The sequence below is a fragment of the Abramis brama genome (assembly GCF_963993115.1).
Source record: "Abramis brama genome assembly, chromosome: 25".
NCBI lineage: Eukaryota > Metazoa > Chordata > Actinopteri > Cypriniformes > Leuciscidae > Abramis > Abramis brama.
In genome coordinates, this window is record NC_139987.1 from 16,410,514 (window position 1) to 16,428,639 (window position 18,126).

The 18,126-nt window shown below is 35.6% G+C and overlaps 2 protein-coding genes across 9 annotated transcripts in view; one reads left to right on the forward strand and one right to left on the reverse strand.

Annotated features, from left to right (window-relative positions):
* The window catches only part of ntm (neurotrimin), a 318,803-nt gene extending 313,966 nt beyond the window's left edge, over positions 1-4,837 (forward strand). For 3 of the 7 annotated variants that reach the window (XM_084103855.1, XM_084103853.1, XM_084103854.1), the window contains one exon: positions 1,228-4,837. In XM_084103855.1, coding sequence (XP_083959981.1) covers positions 1,228-1,316 — 89 coding nt within the window. In that variant the 3' untranslated portion in view covers positions 1,317-4,837. Of the gene's footprint in view, positions 1-808; positions 887-1,215 lie in introns of all 7 variants that reach the window. The other 4 variants (XM_084103850.1, XM_084103849.1, XM_084103852.1 and 1 more) reach the window with 2 other exon arrangements.
* Positions 4,838-8,809: 3,972 nt separating this feature from the next.
* The window catches only part of opcml (opioid binding protein/cell adhesion molecule-like), a 144,266-nt gene continuing 134,949 nt past the window's right edge, over positions 8,810-18,126 (reverse strand). For both annotated transcript variants that reach the window (XM_084104355.1, XM_084104354.1), the window contains 4 exons: positions 14,206-14,340; positions 13,992-14,112; positions 12,573-12,724; positions 8,810-12,300 (listed from right to left, as the gene is read on the reverse strand). In XM_084104355.1, coding sequence (XP_083960481.1) covers positions 12,197-12,300; positions 12,573-12,724; positions 13,992-14,112; positions 14,206-14,340 — 512 coding nt within the window. In that variant the 3' untranslated portion in view covers positions 8,810-12,196. The remainder of the gene's footprint in view (positions 12,301-12,572; positions 12,725-13,991; positions 14,113-14,205; positions 14,341-18,126) is intronic.

The window sequence follows — 18,126 nt, forward strand, 5'->3', positions numbered from 1 at the left end:
GCAATCAAGAAAAACTTTAAGAATCAAGGGTGTGTAAACTTTTGAATGGGGTCATTTTTATAAATTCAGCTTTTTTTTTTGTCTTGTGGACTATATGTAAACATCTTTTATGTAAAATATTTTCAGGACAGTACTAAATAAAAAATAACATGCATTTTGTATGATCCCTCTTATTTTGTCAAAATAAAGAACATTTGGCAGATTCTGTTAAATGTTTCTGTATGTAAACCTTTGATCATGAATGTGTGTTAATATTGTATCATCTCAGAATACGAGTGCAATAGTTTTCAACAGACCAGCGCAGTAAATTCATTCTTTCCCATTCCCTTTTTTTTACTATGACAATCACACAGTTGTCCGTGCACCTTGTTTTACTCATCTGCCCTTAGTAATCTGGTTAAACTGCACCTTAAGTGATTAGCTTGTTTATAAGCAAGCGCAATTCCGGCTGACCTCAGTGGTTGACTGGTCAAGGATGTGCCGTACAGTAGGGTAATAATGCTGTGAGCGCAGGGAGACAGGATGTGCTGGTTTGAATTGAGGAGAACAGATGCTCCTACTATACAAATGTAACCACTAAAGACCCTCACTTAGATGTTAATCTGCCAATCTGGAGCGCTTTCGTCCCAGTTAGATGACCCGGCACCACAGCAGAACCATGCCAGAATACTCTAGTTTGACTTGATGAATATTTTTAGGCAAAAACATCTAAAACATCTAAAATATTTGCCTATTAGCACCAATGGAAATTATTTACTTGATGTTCTTTATTCTTATAAAATGTTTTGTTATATAATCTTTCTTTTAGTGGAGACGGCTTCTGTTTTAGAACTGACTTCATCCGATTTAGAGCACACAGCCTTTGAAAACAATGATTTGTTGGAAGGTTTGTGATTCACAAGCTACTAAATACAGTACTGAACTACTAATCACTACAAACTCACCAACAAAGAGGAGTTGCTATAATATACTAACATAGATTTTTAACAATTGCTTGACTAGAAAATAGTGGTTTAGTGCAGTAAACCTTGGAAATGCTGACAGCTTCGACAGAGATAATATTGAGGAAGTAAGATAGAATCAGAAGTGCAGATGCGTAGGTGAGAGTTCAGCGACGTTACAGACAGTCTCAAGAATAAAAGCGAGGCGGTTTACAGCACAGTTGGAGACCTGAGCTGTTTTTCCTGACACATGTGACTCTTTTCAATGCTTTAGGACCCGGAGCAGTTCAGGATGGAAACAGCGGCACGTCAACGGTCTTCACACCCACCTGTCTACTTCTCATCGTACTTCTACATCTCTTGCTCAAGTTTTGATGCCGAAGATGTTTTCAGTGGAGGAAAATCACTGTTTGTGTGACGTCACTCTCATCCTGGAGTCACAAATCGTGCATGGGTTACCAAAAATGCCTGGAAATGTGCATGGGGTGCCCAAGTACTTCCTTTTAATGAAGTAATCATGCATTTATTTTGTTTATAATAGAGTTTAATAATGTAACTTCTCTTACATTGCTAATCATCACACTGTTTTGCCCCAGCGAATACAGTTTTGTATTCCGTAAAAGCAAATGACAGAGAGGCATGTCTAATTTAAAATATTAAATTCTATTTATTTTTGTGACTGTCATTTTAATTTAACTCTGTAACTCCTTAAGAACTCATATAGAATACAGTGTGATAGGGGAATCATTCAAGTCAAAGGCATGCGATAAGGAAGGGCATACGTCTCTCTTTTTTATTTTGAATTGTCACTATATTTTTACTATACAGCAAAATCAAAATAAGCAGCAAAAAAGACACAAACACACGTTTTGCTCTGTAATAATCACATCATGTTTCATTTTGAGTACTTCTAATCTGCATTTTAGCATTTAACACTCACAACCGAAAACAATGCGATATATATCAGTATGTTTTATTTTGATTATGTTTTGACGACCAGAATGGCACAGTTGGACTATGCAGAAAAGCTCTATAAAATGTTTTGTTTACACCACAAAGGAATAAATCAGATGTTGGAGTCATGATAGTATATATGGGATGACAATGTATGAATCAAAGTAGAAAAATGTTACATTTGGAGTTGTGTGTAACCCAAAGAGCAATCTGCTAATACCTGTCGATTTCTAGGCGTAATGTTGTTTTTCCAGACAAACTTGACATCAGATGTTATTTTTATTACGATGGCAGTTTTTCAAATGGCTTTTTGTTGAATTTTGTCCAGATTTTGAGTTATACAAACCAAACCGGGCGCTTAAATGCTCTTTATTTAAACACGTCTCGTAGTCGTTCCTGCTAACTTCTCTGTGTGTATATGCATATATCTTACTTGTACAAAGGGAAAATATGCACACTTGTTTTTACTAAAATTGTGAACCTGTTTAATACAATGCAGCGTTTTCTATTTTTTGTTATTCCCTTTTCCAGAAGCTGTGTAATTTATTTCTCAAAGGGTATTATAGTAGATACAAGCTCATTGTGAAATCTGATATCTAAATATTGTGCTTTTGGAAAAAGCAGATGAGACTCATTTGTCTGTCATCATTTCATCATGAGCAGATGTCCCGTTACCATCCATATTCTGGATGGGAAAAAAGAAAAAAAAAAGTGACATTTGATTTGAATAGTTTCTGAAACTTACCATCGCAGTATTAAGGTGTTGGTTGACCTCAAATCCATATTAAGATTTTCTTCTCTTTTGTTGGAATGTTTGATAGGATTTATGCCTAATGTTTCCATTTTATCTCCAATGTGGTTAAAGGAATAGTTCAGCCAAAGATGAAAATTGTCATCATTAATTCACCCTCAAATAAATAAAAAATGTGCCCATGGAGTTCTGAGACTGACCAATCATAAGTAACTATTCCTTATTTAGCCACTAACAACTTCAATGTTGTTCTGCAAACTAAGCTATCATTTGTCCTCGGATGACTTGAAATGTGGTGCTCAATTCGTACGCACCATTTTTATGATTTTTTTCTTTTCATGTTTGGAGCTCAAAAGCATCCGTCTTCATTCACTTCTGTTGTAGTCTAAACATTATTTTGCGATTTCTGGAAATTATGCAGGTTTGGAATGAGTAAAGGATGACAGTTTACATTTTCGGATGAATTATCCCTTTAAATATCATATTTTTAAAACCACATATCAGATACAAATCAGTGGATTTTAAGCACAAGGTGATGTTTATGAAAGGGAATGTCATGAATGTGCAAAGTGTAATGGGTGACAGTGTGTGTTCTTGCCCTAAAGGTGTATTATTCAATATTATGATTTCAATTTTTATTTTTAAGATATAGGGAACGCAACCAGACTAAGAACAGTCAACATATTTCGTATATAGACAGATTAGTGAGACTAACCTGTCAGAAATCCACACTTTTACAGCACTATTTAAATTTGAAACCACAAAAAGAAGCACCTCCTGATAAATAATGTCTGTGATTTCCTCTGGGGAAGACAGCGTTTGGATCACGGCTGATCAATCAATGCACCGTATTAACAGAAATACAGGGCTTGTCTGCGCATGGCTGTAATGCAAATCATGTCCAACTTTGATGTCCAACAAAGAATTGACTTTTTATTTCTTTCTTTTTTCTTTTTTTTTCTTTTTTTCCAACCATTAAAGGGGTCATATAATGTCTTTTTTGTACAAGCTAATATGATTCTTTAGGGTCTAAATTAAAAGTTTGTAATATACTTTAATTAAAAATTCTCATTAGTATTGTAAGAAAACACTCATTTTACCTGGTCAAAAACAGCTCTGTTTTCAGCACGCCGTTTAAGTGCGTGTGTCTTTAAATGATAATGAGCTTTGCTCACCCCGCCCCTCTGTTCTGTGCGTACACCGTTTGTAACACAATAACCATAACTCATTGTTCATTATAAACATGGGATTATGAATTATATTGAGAACGTCATACATAGAAAACATGCCGTAATGTACCCTGATTGTAAACAGCCGCATTCATCGTGATGCGTGCAAGCTATTTGAAAAGATTAATATAAAGATTAATATAAAGGTCAATAAAATGTTACACTCACTTGTTCTTCTGGAGGTTCAGCAGGAACACGAATAGTTGGTACTGATCCTTTTTTCAGGAGCAAAAACAGCTTTATACTGACCCTCGTTTGTAACGTTAAAGCAGTCTCGAGTCTGGTGAAATGATTCGCGCAAACATGACAGCATTGACGTTGATCGTGGGGAATATTCCCTTCGAAAACAAACTCAGCCACTGCGTCTTCAGCTGTACGGATTTAGAAACATCATCAATATGACTGCTGTGTTCCTTATTACACCCAAGAACAGAACACCACAATCGTTAGACGCCATTCTGCTCAGCACTCCAGCTATCAACAATGAACGCGCCGGTCGGCGCGTGCTATGATTGACAGCTCGCTCACGAGGGCGCGAGGGCGGGTCTGTGTTTGAAACGCTGCTGTCAATCAGCCATCGTGGGAGGGGCGTCGATATTGTGACGTCACAATATCGAACAGCTTGATTTGAGACAGGAGGAAACATATAAGAAGATTAAAAAAAAAAACACTGGATGGATTTTTATCATTTTATGATGGTTGTGTACAGGCACTGCCAACACACATTTCAGTACAATCAACTTGTAAAAGTTCATGTACCATTATATGACCCCTTTAAAACAACCAGCCTGGAGAAGTTCACTTCGTTCCACTGATCTCTATGGTTCCCTAGAGAGGAACAAATTAAGTATTTTAACTCCTTGTACTGTAAAGAAATTGTTTCGTCATATGTTTTTCCTTTAATGGCGATGGTGTGTTCATATTTAAGACTTACAATAATAAAATGTTGTATCTAAATAGAATTGGTCTGCAGTCTAATTGTGATTCTTAAAGAATCTGTATACCTCATCTATATTTAAGAGGATACAGTATATTGAAGAAAAGCTTTTATTTTCTTACAAATTTGTAGGCCTATACACTACCATTAAAAAAATTGGGGTCAATGTGTTTTTTTGTAAAAAAAAAATAAAATAAAAAATACTTATATTCAGCATTAAAATGAATAAAATGTGACAAAATTCACTGTTTCCACAATACTATTAAGCAGCACAACTCAACACTGACAATAATAAGAAATGAGCACCAAAATTCTTGACCACCAAATCATCATATTAAAATGATTTCTGGAGGATCATATGACACTGACGACTGGAGTAATGATGCTCAAAATTCAGCTTTGATCACAGAAAATAGAAAACAGTTACGTTAAACTTTAATATTGTTCCTGTGATCAAAGCTGATTTTTTAGCATCATTACTCCAGTCTTCAGTGTCACATGATTCTTCAGAAATCATTCCATAATTTTACTGTATTTTTGATTAATGCAGCCTTGGTGAGCATAAGAGATTTCCTTTAAAACACTAAAAATCTTACCGACCCCAAACTTTTAATGAATATTTCTGATTCTTGCCTAAATATATATACATGTCCTATATGTTCACTTGTTTATCCACTTGAAAAATGAAAACACCACACCACGGCAGGCTGATTCCAAATCAATAATTCAAAGCCCAGATTCTGAGAGCACTTAAGCACCGTCTCAATCCTCCACTTGTGTTCTGGTTAAGGCAGGAGGTGTCAGTATTGTAAGTGTTTTAAAGGGATTTGACAGACAGTCTGTGGGAGTGATGATGCACATGAGCTCTAAGTGCTGAGGTTGAGAATGAAGCTGTGAGATCCATTCGAAAAGTGACGCGAGAGCTGCTGTAATTGAATTTAAGAAAGGCTTCAGTGAAGACTCTTAATTAAAGACTCACATTTCCCTGTCTTTCTTTTTTTTTTCTTGCTTGATTGTTCATTGTGAATGACTGGCTGTAGTGTCGCTCGCTGCTGCTTGTTAGAGAGGCACCAGGTGACAAACACTGCAGTATGGAAGACTATTAGAATGGCGCTGAGAGACAGCTGAAAATGTGGGTAAACAGCCGGATCAGCTTTACATATCTGTAGGAGAATGACGGACACAAAATATAAAGCTGGATGGATGAATGCATTGAGTTTTCATTTAGGAGAGACCGGGGCTAGTTATCATAAAAGTTTCTACTGTGGGGAACTATGAAGAATTTCATATGAAAAAATGTATTTGTGTTCTAAGGACAAGGGTTTTTTTGGCCTTTCAAAAGTTTGAAGTCTCTTCTGCTCACCAAGGCTGCTTTTATTTGATTAACAATACAAAAAAAAAACATTAACATTGTGAAATAGTATTACATTTTAAATAACTGTTTTCTATTTGAATATATTTTCAAATGTAATTTATTCCAGTGATGCGAAGCTGAATATTCAGCGTCTTCAGTGTCACATGATCCTTCAGAAATCATTCAAATATGCTGATTTATATATATATATATATATTTTTTTTTTTTTATTATATTATTTTTTTTACATAACTATTATGTATATATATATATATATACATACATACATATGTGTGTGTATAGTATATGGTTTGATAGATTGTAGCTATTTCAAATTTGTTGTTTCATAATTGTTTTATTATTTATATTTGGCTGAAAACACATTGCATTGTCTATAAGAGGAGGTTATTAAATGTCAGGTTCCCATTGTGACAACTTACCCCATATAATGTGAAGACATTCTCTGCTCTTGGAACATGTTGTCACAAAATGTTTTTTCTTTTTTTTTTTTTCAGACCTTAACAATGAAACTGTTTAACAACTTTAATGTAGTATGTGCCTATACAGAAATGACCATAATCATACCATGAGAATATGGATATGGATATACAAAGAATGAACTTGCATTTCAAGACAAATGGTGGGAAGATGTCACAAGTAGAATTTGGCTTTCGACAAACAAACGGCAGATGTTGAAATTGAATATTCATCGAGTTTTAAAACGGGGGTAGAGGAGGTGAGAAAAATGTTGCGTAACTTGACCATTTCTTGCCAATCCTTTGTCTACAAGCTATTAATGTTCGACATGAAAACAAAAGATGGAAGCCTGGGAATGATCACCTTTTTATGCTTGGAGGTGAAGGTACAATCACATCCCTTGAAGCAAACAAAAGCCTGCTCAGTTTCTGCCTTCTGTACTCCTGGTGGACGTCTTTATCTGAGTGCCCAGGAGCGCCCCTCGGGAACATGCCATGAGCGCTGCTTATTTGGAAAGACAAATATGTGAATAAATAAGCATTTCTACAGGCCGCATTAACTTGACATGACATTTCTTGGCTGCATTATCTTTAGGACGGCAGCCAAACCGTGAGCGTATCGTCAATAGAGCAGGGCCAGTGTGGGGAGAGATGTGCGAGGTAAACTGTCTTTATAAAACATGCAGCATGTCAACACTGGGAAACTTGTTAAAAGTGCTCTGTGGAATATTGAACCACATCAGTTAGGGTACAATGGTTAATAAATGACTTTTTACATTCCGATTAGACTACAATAATCATTTTGCTGCTGCTGGATTAAGTCAACTAGTAAATCACTGCCAACAGAGCTCACTTTTCAGCAGCTGGGTCTTCCAGCCAGGGATAGCATTTAATAAAATAAAGTTGAAATGAAAATATGTGTCCTTATAATAATAAATAAAGCAATTAGGCACTCAAGGTTGTGCTATATCGGTAAGTCGTGAATATATTCACAATATATTATGACCTTCATTTCTAGAGATTTCAAAAAAGTCTTTCTTTAAAGCGTTATAAGCCATGAACCAAGGCAACCAGTGGATCATAACATTACAAACTTTGATTTGAAGCAAAAAAGTATTAAAAATCAGACAAAACTACAAAGATTGTGTACTTATCAGCTTTAGAGATAGAAAGAAACAAACCCATAAAGCATTGTATATGCATATTTATTGAAATATTTAAGTATTTTGAGAGTGTAGGGAGACTGACTCAATTACGTCAGAGCTTACATTCTTTCAACTCTCTGATTGGTGGAATTTTCTGTATAGCATCATGGGTAATGTAGTTTTCTGCTGTTAAACAATTATTTAAAAAATACTTTTGAAAATAAGGGCTAACGGCTTCAATAGAAGCGAAAAAAAATTGATTACGAGGTTGTAGCTCACAGTAGATCTGTCTTTAAAGGTTTATAAGTTATCGTTAAAAATCATTACCCCTATGCATAAATTGCATGGAGTTTTTACTTCCGGAACCCAGCTTTTGCACTCTATTGAAAGTAGGGATGGAGTGATATTTAAATTTTGACTTATAAATTCTGATCTAAATGAATAATAATTTTTTACGTTATTGCTGATAAACCAATAAAAATGCCAATGATAAAATCCGATACTATTTTATAAATAGGCCTATATTAAAACACTAAAAATCTAAACTCAATCATTTTACATGCTGGAAGTGAATTTAGACACCACAATATTATAATGTACAATGTGAGAAATGGATTTCATTTGCTACATTTGTGTTTTTAAATATGAACTAAGTGAGCATTAGATGGCAAAGGTAATCAGATAACACTTTATTTTAGTGTCCTTGTTACATGTTACACTTATACTGTATGATAACAGTAACCTATGCATAATTACAAGCAATTAACCATAAACCAAACCCTATTCCTGACCCTAACCCTATAGTAAGTACATGTTAGTTATTATTACTCAGCACTAAAATGTATAATTACACTTTAACAAGGACACCTTAAAAATAAAGGGTAACCTAATAAAAATGTAGGAGAAATGAGAATGCACAATTAAATATCAATAACCTATGTGGTGCCGATGTATCGTGCATCCCTATATTTAAAAGATCCCATGACAGTACGTTAGATAACTAACAACTCCAAACTAGAAGAAAATATTCTTAACTTTATTACACAGAACACATACAACAGTCTTGTACTCATTTTCCAATAGTAAAAAAAAGAAAAATACAACTACGGCTGTACATGCACATTGAGAGAGCTGTGTGTTGCAAATGTTAAGGTATCATACACTTTACAATCGTAACTAGATAGAGACAGTCAGAAAAATAAATACAAACATACAATACAGTTTTGCAAGGGAGGGCAAAATATTTTTGGGTGAAACACTGTTGCTATGATTAGATGTACCATGTATACTTTCAGCAGTTTTAAAATAACGACGATCAGGTCAGCAAAAATCCAGAGTGCTATTATTGAATGTTTGCCATTTTGTTCCCTTCAGATGACAGTATATATATATAAATATATAAATAAATAAAAATAACAAAGAAAAACAATTACATTCTGTTTGTAACTTAAATGCCATTTCATATACTGTACTGTATGTACACTACTGCTGATCACTGATAAGGTTGTGGCATTCATCCCAGCAGTTAAAATGACATCGCTGTCTTCACCGTCACAATATAAGCGTTTTAAAAAGTTAACCAACATACCAAAATTATACTCTAATAATCTACAGTAAAACCTATTCATGTACTTTAACCTGTTACAAAACTCACCAGAAATCATTGGGCAATTTCACTCGAAACACATTTGAGAGACCGATGTATAATGATACTTATCAAAAGATGATTTTATGTTTTTTTCCGCAACATTGAAACAACTCAATTAAATGAGTAAAACCAAGCCGGCTCTTTACAAAAATGCATCCCAAGCGGAAGTTTCCAGGGTTGATACTGAGTCTATTAGATTGCACTACCACATGATATTTTTTTTAATGCACGCAAGGCACAACGCTAACAAGGAAAAGGTGTGTTGATCTCCGCAATTACACCGTCCTTATATTTAACAATCAAATAAATCCAGGACAAATATTCATTTGCATATATATATTATTTTTTTTTGTTCACATACAGCATTTTTAACACACTGCATGGTTAAGAACAGTGTCGTACTTAACTTAAGAGCTCATGAATGTCATGATCACAATGAGGTCCAATTAATATTTCAATGACATGTTCTGGTATCCATGAGAGCGATAGTCCGCCAGTCACAAAAACCATTCTGCGAACCATTCACAGAGCAGCATCCTTCAAACGAGTGCAGGAATCTAACTTTGAAATCAGCTGAAAGGGCATTTACAATCTATGGGCATATATTTATTTTCTCAATGATGTGGCAAACCTTGGACTTGAAGCATTCGTCTTCAGTGTGTTTGTCTAGCGCTGTTGACAGTGCTCACTGAAGCTGAATGCAGACAGCTCACGGACAAGGTCTCATTTTAGCGCTGTAAAGTTAGGTGTGTGGGTTGAGTGCATGTGACTCTGTATTTCCTTACTGGTTCTTTTAAGCTCTCGTACATTGTTAGCTTCTAATAAGTGGACGTTTCTGGTAGGTATCCAAAATCATTCACGAGTGTGTTGACGGGTCGGCCTTCGTGGAGTAAGGAGTACGAACGTGCGTATGCTAAATCTGCAGACTTATGAAAGGAAAGATATGGAATATGAAATAGATGGAAACCGAGATTACCATTTTCTGTCACCTGCTCAGACATGCACAATTTGACATTTATATGACATTATATTAGTGTGGAAATTAGTGCTAAAGATCACGGATAAATTGATGGTTATCACCCACAGATATATGCAACGAAATGTGTCTCTTACTGGAATTGATTTATTTTTTTGTCCTCAGAAGTTATTAAATATCATCTTTTTTTATTATATAATTTGCGATAACAGTTTTGGCTTCTGTCAAATTTGCTTCACCAAGACTCAAGAATACAAAATCATACACACTTAAAAGAAACTCAGCACCAAAAACCTGAGAAAGAAGTTTAAACACTCCAGCAGAGTCATCCAAAGCAAATTCAATCCGTTTTAAATAATGCAAATGTATCTGGAAAGGGATTTACAACTAAATATACAATGACTGATGTTATTTGGTTGTATGAAATTTGACCTGTGGATATCGAGACTAACTAAATCACCCTTTGGACTTTATAGAGGAAATGTTCCTCTATCCCATTTGGTACGTTTATGATCAACCTAAAGGGTCTTTATACGAGGAACAGATTTGATGTAGCTTACATTAGGGCATACTGTCTGTGTCTACGCTAAAAACATATCTAAGAGCAGCGTAAAACGTATTAGACCAGGTAAGGAGTCTATCCTACTGCTTGTAACTATGTAAGCTCAGTACAAGTACACGTGCAGGTTATCTTTGTGATTCCTTTATCATTTGAACACCATAAATGGCAGATGAGCATTGATGGATGTTTTTAGGAATTGTGTGCTATATTATATTGAACGCATAGGTCTTGTGTGTGTGTGTGTGTGTGAACAGTATATGCATACATCTGTACATGTACAGTAAATCAAATAATCACATACAGCCTCCCCAAAAAGTATTTGGACCTAAATTAGAGTGTAATTGCATTAGATAACAAAACAGTGGATCAAATAAATAAATTATTCTTATCACTGAATAATGGCTGCTGGAAATTCAGCTTTGCGGCTACATGAATAAATAAAAAAAGGTATTTTAAATTGTAATACTATTTTAAAATGTTAATGTTTTTATTTTAATTATAGAACAGTTTATGTGCTGAACTGCACTGGAGGAGAACAGGAGACTTTGTACATCCTCAAAAAAAAAAAAAAAAACAAGTTTAAAGAAATGTAAAAAGAGGATTATGGAAATGCAAGAAAAGTGAAGTTAGTTTTATAAGAAAGGGATAATTTGCTTGTAAATGCCACTTGGTTAACTGCCATTCATACATTTTTAAGTGTGACCTAAGTGTCCAAATACTTTCTGGGCGCACTGAAGCATTTTTAAATCTCTTTGTTTCTTTCTTTTTTGCTTTGTCATTTTTAGCAATTATTTAAAAAAAAGAAAAAGAAAATCATGTTATTTTACAGGAAAACAGGACACACCAGTAACCTCAATTCACACTGTTCAATACTGAGCAAAAAAACCATTCAGTTATTCACAATTACATGAATTTTTGCTTCTCTTTTCACATACAAAAGGTTGGAGAGACACATATAGAGGTTCTATTATTATTTCTACCCAGCTAACAAACTGACTCCATTCACAGTCCAGTTCACGGTTTCAAAACACGGTTAAATCCCAAAGCATCTTATTACAGACCCATAAACCCACACTGACGCTTCCCTTCAGAAATAAAACATAAGGAAAAAATGTTTAAATGGTGATGATGATGATGCTAATAACCGATAAAGGACTCTCCTTCTCTGAGTGTGGGACTGTGAGTCTGTGTTTGGATGGAGAAGCGGACGCTCTGCTTTAGCATCAAAACTTGCTGAGGACCGAGAGAGTTAAAACCAGAGTTAGAAGCAAGAATGAGCTGGTTGGCGATAAGGCTGCGTTGTTCATATCGTGTATCGCTCCGGGGCCTGCGGGAATAGAAACCCCACGTTAACAACCTCCCAAACATCCAACGTGTGTATCATCATGCATTACGCTGTTCAAAGAAATTGCTGCGAATACACCTCTCAAACATCGTCAGAGTTAGTGGATGCCTGAAGGTGACAAGATGAGAGCTGATGTAATTGCATTAGGCAAACATCTGACACATTGCGACGCTCGTTGACTGTGCCAAGTTATACTTGACATGGATTTTATGCATAAATTAACATGCATTTAGTTATTAGAAGGAGCCTCTTACCGTACAAAATAATGCTGGCGTTTGTTATTCCCAGCGTGTTCATGGCCACACAAGTGTAGTTCCCATAATCCTCTTCGGAAACGTTAAAGAATGTTAGCATGGACTGTTTACCCTTGTTTTCGATCTTGACCCCATTGAATCCGTTGAGGAGTCTGGAAAATTTGAGGTCAAGTTAGAAGCGCGTTAAAATGAGCCGTTATTAAATCTACGCAAGCAGACGGGCGATGGTACAAATTAACATATCGCTCTCTCGCAGCTGCACGTGACGTAAATGTCTAACAAATACAGTTCTTTGTATATTTTTAATTAACAAGTTCTGTCGGAAACATGGCTCCGCGCAGGATTGTCCATACTCGGTCCTGGAATGCCACTGTGCTTAGCTCCATCTTGCCTCAACACTGCCATATATGTTTATACCGCCATACAGATAGTTTGTCATTATCTCATAATGTTTTAATAATTTGGGTAATTTGGTTGCAATAGCTTTCACACATCACAGGGAGGTTAAATTTGAATCGTTGAACTACATTTACAAAAAAATACAAGTAAACAGTCGGTTATAAAATAAGAACAACTAGACACATTGCAAACGATAGAACAAATAAATACAATAGAATAAAGAGACAAATGAAATAAACATGGTTTTAAGTTTTTCAGGTTGGTCTAACTGTATTCAGGTAAGAAATACTACAGAAATACAAGTAGTCAAATGTAAAATAACACTGGATAGTTTTCAATGTAAAAGTCTTTTGTTCTTTTATTACATGACTTTTATTTATTAAGCTGCTGTCACTTTAAGAGTTTATGCACGGATCCAATATACTGTTACACAACATGTGTTATCTTCAACTATTTACGTTCCAAACTGACTGCATTTACCTGAATAATCTGCAGGACTTTAGCAGGCAGCTTTATGAGGGCACCACTTATATGTGGTGCACACACTTTTGGTGTGAGCACGAAACCTGCGGGAATGTGTAAAATTATGCACAATACAAGCACTATTCAACCGGAGCAAATGAGACGAGTAAGTGACAGGAGGCGGGTGTGTGTCACTTCGCCGCCTGAGAGAAGAGAGCAAGAACACACAGCCTGTAACGGTGTATCGTAACTGCAGAAAAGGAGTCTTGGAACCGTTTCAGATATTTCAGTATCGATACATATAGAAATATCTGTATTTTTGACAACACTAATGCTTAGTAAGATCTTGATTAGCTAGATTAGGTGTGTTTAATTGGGGTTGGAGCTAAACTCTGCAGGACAGTGGCCCTCCAGGAGCAGGACTGGACACCCCTGAACTAGCAGTTTGTTGAGGAGATGCTGGTTCCAATCCCATTTTCTCCTCTCTCTACCTAAATATCGCTTGACTTTCACTGTCAAAAAAAAAAAATAAATAAATAAATAAACTACTAGCCTCACCTGCGCTCCCCCTTATACCACTGAAAATCCGCCAGAGGAACCGCAGACGCCTCGCACCACATAACTCCTTTCTGGCCGACGGCCGTTCCTGTGCTCTGAGCTCGTGAAATCACAGGTGGGTCTGTGAAATGAATCACGTGTAATTGAGGAATTCATTAAAAAAATAAATGGATGGCATTAACAGAAATTTTCTTAGGGTGAATGAGATACTCACAGTTTACAGTAACCTGAACAGTCCTCACGTCTGGAGGCGAGATGTCGTTTGAGGTGATGCAGTCGTACGAGCCGGACATGTCTTTGGTGATTCCAGTCATTTCCACATATTCACCCTCGGTAATGATCCTGTTACCTGTATCAATACACATGAGGTTAAAGTAATATTAACATACATAAATTCATATTATAAAACCAATGCATTATAAAAATGACTCTGGGTAAAAGGCCTGAGGGGCTACAGTGGTATAGTGGAGATATAGGGATGTTCGTTTGCTACAAGGAACATCTGTCACGGTATGCAAATGTGACACTGGATCACAAAACCAGTCACTGTATGGGTCAAAATTAACGATTTTTCTTTTATGCCAAAAATCATTAGGATATTAAGTAAAGATCATGTTCCATGAAGATATTTTGTAAATTTCCTACCCTTAAACATTTATTTTTTGTGGGTGAGTTCAGCACAATCGCGAACATAAATGGAAAACTTTAAAGGCGATTTTCTCAATGTTTCGATTTTTTTGCACCCTCAGATTCCAGATGTTCAAATAGCTGTGTCTCGGCCAAATATTGTCCTATCATAACAAACCATACATCAATGGGAAGCTTTCATATGATGTATAAATCTCAATTTCAAAAAAATGACCTATGTGACTGGTTTTGGGGTCCAGGGTCTCACACACACACACACACACACACACACACACACACATATATATATTGTACCCGTATCCTATGGCCACAAGCATTCTGCATCCCATTTATACATTCATAACTCAATCTCAAACCTATGTCCTGCTATTTTTTCTGAGGACAGCAGCTGAAAGTATCATAGTAGTGCCACAATCATTCTTGCTTAAATTAATTTCCAACATGAGGAATGTATTTTCTTAAGCAACATGAGAAAATACAGAGTTTGAGCGGCCACTGTTCAGGAATCCTAAAGCAGGCGCACTTATTCTGCTATGATCTGTCTAAAACGAACAGCATTTATTTAACATTATCTCAATCTGTAGGAAGAAAAAGGTTGGTGAATGTCAATTAGACAAATATGTTACGCTTGGCTGACCTGGACTGACCTTCAGTTGTTGTTTTCGATCATTACACAAAACCCACCTGTATCTCCAGTTCTATTATCAAGCAAAGAAATGATTCCATTATTCCTCTGAGGGAATGAAATAAAGTTTCACCCTCAGGTTCAGACAGCCAGTTAGTGCAAATGCCACTCACAGCACAAACTGCACATTATGGCATCTCATTAATACAGCCTCAGTCCTTAATTTAGTGAAAAGGTTGAGGAGTGGACTTAGGTTGTTATTTTGTTTCTAATAACATGGCCTTGGGGATTGTGGGAGAGGCTGGCAATTATGCATATCTTCTTATATGACTCAGCCTCGTAATGCTTAAAAAGTTTGAGCAAACATTTTGAGAGGATGGTTCACCCCAGATTACGCTCAACATGAGCCAAAGCCTGAAAATTACATCCCCTAATTTTAAACAGTACTATTCATAATATAAGAATCTGTCAATGTGAGAAGAGACTATAATAATATTTTAATATTTTAAATATAAACTGGCCTTTAAGTGTGAACCATATGATACAGCTGTTTTCTGCACAGTAAAGTATTTCTGTCATCATTTACTCACCCTCGTATGGAAGCTTGTTTACGCCATGGAATAAAAAAGTTAATTGTGACTTTTTATCTTTTTATCGAGTTTATAACCCAAAGCTTTATTTCTCAGAATTGCGAGTTATAAAAAGTCACTATTAAGCTTCCATACCCTTGACTTGACTATTTTCCCTCTGTGGAAGACAAAAGAGGATATTTTGAACAAGGTTTGTCCATACAACATTGTTTTGGACCCCACTGACTTTCAACTGTACCTCAAAATATATTTTATGTTCCACAGAAGAAAATCTACTTCCTTTATGATTTTGAATATGATCAGCGGGCTCAGGTGTTCAAGCCAAAATGTATTTAGATTATTTATCATTTTAGATTATTGAGTATTATTATTTACAAAAGCCTCGGAAAAGACCATAAAAAAGAAGTTCAGCCAGAAATAAAAGTTTCTAAAAATCTCACTCCCAGCAACCTTTTGGTTTTCTTGTAGGCCTATAAAAGTTATGTTTTCTAAGATACTGTATGGATGTCAAAACCACCACTAAAAGACTGAAAATTACAAGTAAAGGTCATAGTGTTTCTCACTTCATAAACTCTTTCCTCCAATTTTTCACAGACAACACTTATTGAATCAACTGCAGTTGTACGTTTGACCCAGCTGTTCTTTTACATTCACCACAAAGAAGTGTGCTTCTAAGTGTTATGACTGACTCAGGGCCATAACAATAGATAGGAGACCATGCCACAAACAATTTTTTTTTTTAACAGAGCAAGTTTTTATTCACACATGGAATATATTTTATTCAAAAGAGAATTTGTTCACTCTACAAAAAAAGCACTCATTACCTTTCTGTAGTTATGAATTGGACAAAGAAGAACATACAGTAACACGTGTAGCTCGGATAGTGATGCAACATTGTATTTATTCTCATGTAGTTTTGATTTATATTTAGCTATTAAAGTGGTCAGTTTGATTTTGGAATGGAGATGGGGTTAGTGTGGATAGCCACGGTGAACAGCAATGATTTATAATGTTTACTTAAGAGACAGAAAGCAAACACCGGGCCCATAGCAATTACATCCAACACTGAGTAATAATCCTGCTGCTGTCATGAGACTGTCTTCCTGAACAGAGCAGAAGATTATTAGAATGTAAAGGAGAATGACAGTGTAAACAGGAAGGAATAAATAAAACGGTCTGTGCTGTCTGCGTACAGTCAGTGAGAGGGAAAAGAAGCGAGTGAGAAATGCTCCTATAACTAAATTTAGAAGATTAGGATCAAGGGGAAAGACTTGCTCTCATGTTACAGTCGGAGAGTAAAGTAGTTTATACAGATCACGCCACTGAAGCAGACGGGACAACATTAAGATAAGGCTTTATTTAGGAGATGTCTGACTTTATTATGGTTGTATTATTGAATATCCGCACAAGTGAATTAAGCTGACTCGTCTTTTTACCTTTTTTTTTTTTTACTTTCATGACCAGAGAGAGAGAGAGGGAAAAAAAAAGATTTAATATTTCCCAGACACATTGAATTTTCAGTCTCAGTTTTAATGAATGTCACTGAAACCTTTTTTAGACCTTGACTAATCCTTATCCGAATCCATCAGGAATCATTTTCCCATAAACCTGTATCCATGTTTTATGCACCCTACTGCAATCAGAGACAGAGTTGGGTGTAATGCATTACTAATAGGGCTGTAACAATATATCGTGTCACAATATATCGCAATACAAAAATGCATAGAGGTAACGTGGATAGTGACAATCTGTATTGTGTATAGTTCACCCAAAATTAAAATTACTGTAAGAGAACAAATTCAAGTTTACAGAGTTTTAGTGTCAGTACTACATATATACTTTTATATATATGTTGAATGTAATGTATAATAATTCAATGGGGGAATATTTGTGGGTCCTGATAATGTCAAATGTCTTATTTTACCAGTAAAAAGAGGTCTACATTATTTTAAATATATCTAGTCAGTGACAGAGTGCAAGCATATTCATCTGAAATAATTATTTTTTCAGCTTCAGAATAATGAATATTTTTATTCTGGTGTCACCATTGTCCTGTGAATTGGGTTATTATCAGCACCAAGTCCAAGCCTATTCATTTACACTCCAGTGTACCAAATTTAGCATTTTAATCAACTGTACATTTTTTGTTAACCTTTTACCAAATGTCTTGGAGAATCGCAATAATATCATATCATGAGTTCAGTATCGTGATATGTATTGAATCATGACATGAGGGTATTGTAACACCCCTGATTACTAAGTAATTAATTAC